Below are 1,678 nucleotides of genomic sequence, written 5' to 3' on the forward strand. Positions count from 1 at the left end.
GTCCTGCCTTCCCTCTCTTCTTGCTCCAAACTTGTACTTCCACAGCACATGGTGGTGCAGAGGCAGGAAGATCTCTGAGTTTGAAGTTTGAGGCCACCCAGGGCTATATAGTGAAACATTTCCCCCCAAATAAATAAATAAACCCAACCAAACAAAACTGCTTCTGGCCGATCCTTTCTGTGGCTATTCCTGTTACCTCAGTGTGTGTGACCCACAGGGCCTCATGGTACCTGGCTCTCAGTTACCATGATGGCTATGTCTCTACCACCTGGCGCTGGGCCTGTTGGATGGCCTCTGTTGCACACTGTATTTCTTAGTTCTCACTTCCGTGGTAAGGTTCCCACTGTCACCTGACACTGTTCTGTCTTTAATTTTCTCTCTGGGTTAGGCCACTCTACTGAGAGGCTATCATTTCTCTGACTCTCCCAGTATAGATGAACTGGGTTTTCTAGTACCCAATTCCTTACTGCACTTTCACAGGAGTGGAGGGCTTCACTACCCAGGAGGACCAAGAGATGCTGAGCCGCATCGAGAAGCAACTCAAGCGCCGCTTTGCCATTGGCTCCCAGGTGTCTGAATACAGTATTGTTCAGGACTTTACCAAGCAGGTGAGCCTTCCTAAACACTGGGAACCTGCAAGCCATGCCCAGGATACAGAGGATTTCCTGCTGGTTCCCTTGCCCTGTGCTCTATGCTCAACAGTGGGTTGCTAGGGTGGGGAGTGTTAGAGCCACCATTTCTTCCCTAAGAACCGCTATAGTTGGAGTTGGTTACTTATATATCCCTTGAAGTGGGAAAGGTACAAGCTGGGTAGCAGAAACCACCTTCTAATTTCCCCATCTCTTAGTCTTTTCCCTTGTTGCTTGGCTCCTTAAAGGGTAGAGAGCCAAGAACCAGTTGGGTGAGCTTTGTAGCCCATTGGGCAGAGGGTTACTGATCCCATGCACAGGAGATAGTGCTTTTGGGTGCTAGGAGGAACCTGTGCCCTTTAAAATCATGAAGATAGCCCTGGTTTCTGTTCTTGGCTTTCTTTTCTGTGTATCCTCATTTTGCTCCTGGAAGTAATTTACACAGTAGCTCATACTGGCAAAAAGATTCACCAGCATCCTGCTCTGTAGGTGAAAAGATTATCATTTACTGAGTCTGGGGCTGGAGAAAGTTTGGTTTCTAGGGTCACAAGGACCTAAGTGCTAGCTCACTTAATTGCTGTATGATCTCAGATACCCTCGGAGCCTGTTTCTTCTTCTGTAAAATGAGATAATTCCTAATACTGGATGTTTAAAGTTGATATAGGACTATACTTGCCTGGTACACAGGAAGTATTACAAAGTATAAGCCCTTCTGAAGTCAAGGCAGAATGAAGGTGGAAGCCTTTTGTCTGTTGTAAAGTTGTTTATGAGCAACCATGGGCTCCCTTGGGTCCTGGTGATACATCCTTGTATCTATCTTCTGCTCCCCCCTACAGAAGTATCCAGAACATGCCATCGGAAGGTGCTGCAGCTTATGCTGCGCAGGGGTGAGGTCCAACACCGCATGCAGCGCAAGGTGCTCTACCGCCTCAAGTGAGCAGACTGCCCATCAGCCCTCAGACCTGAATGCCAGCTCCGCTCCACCTCCCAGTTGGTGTTCGCCATTCTAAGGAAGAGGTTCTGCCTCACCGCCTCTGACTGCTGTCTGC

General features: G+C 48.5%; 1 protein-coding gene across 1 annotated transcript in view; it reads left to right on the plus strand.

Annotated features, from left to right (window-relative positions):
- The window catches only part of Mcm5 (minichromosome maintenance complex component 5), a 14,744-nt gene extending 13,072 nt beyond the window's left edge, over positions 1-1,672 (plus strand). The window contains 4 exon segments of the mRNA XM_013354617.2: positions 318-331; positions 481-608; positions 1,466-1,481; positions 1,484-1,672. Coding sequence (XP_013210071.1) covers positions 318-331; positions 481-608; positions 1,466-1,481; positions 1,484-1,566 — 241 coding nt within the window. The 3' untranslated portion in view covers positions 1,567-1,672.
- The last annotated feature ends 6 nt before the right edge of the window (positions 1,673-1,678 follow it).

This window comes from Microtus ochrogaster, unplaced genomic scaffold (assembly GCF_000317375.1).
Source record: "Microtus ochrogaster isolate Prairie Vole_2 unplaced genomic scaffold, MicOch1.0 UNK53, whole genome shotgun sequence".
NCBI lineage: Eukaryota > Metazoa > Chordata > Mammalia > Rodentia > Cricetidae > Microtus > Microtus ochrogaster.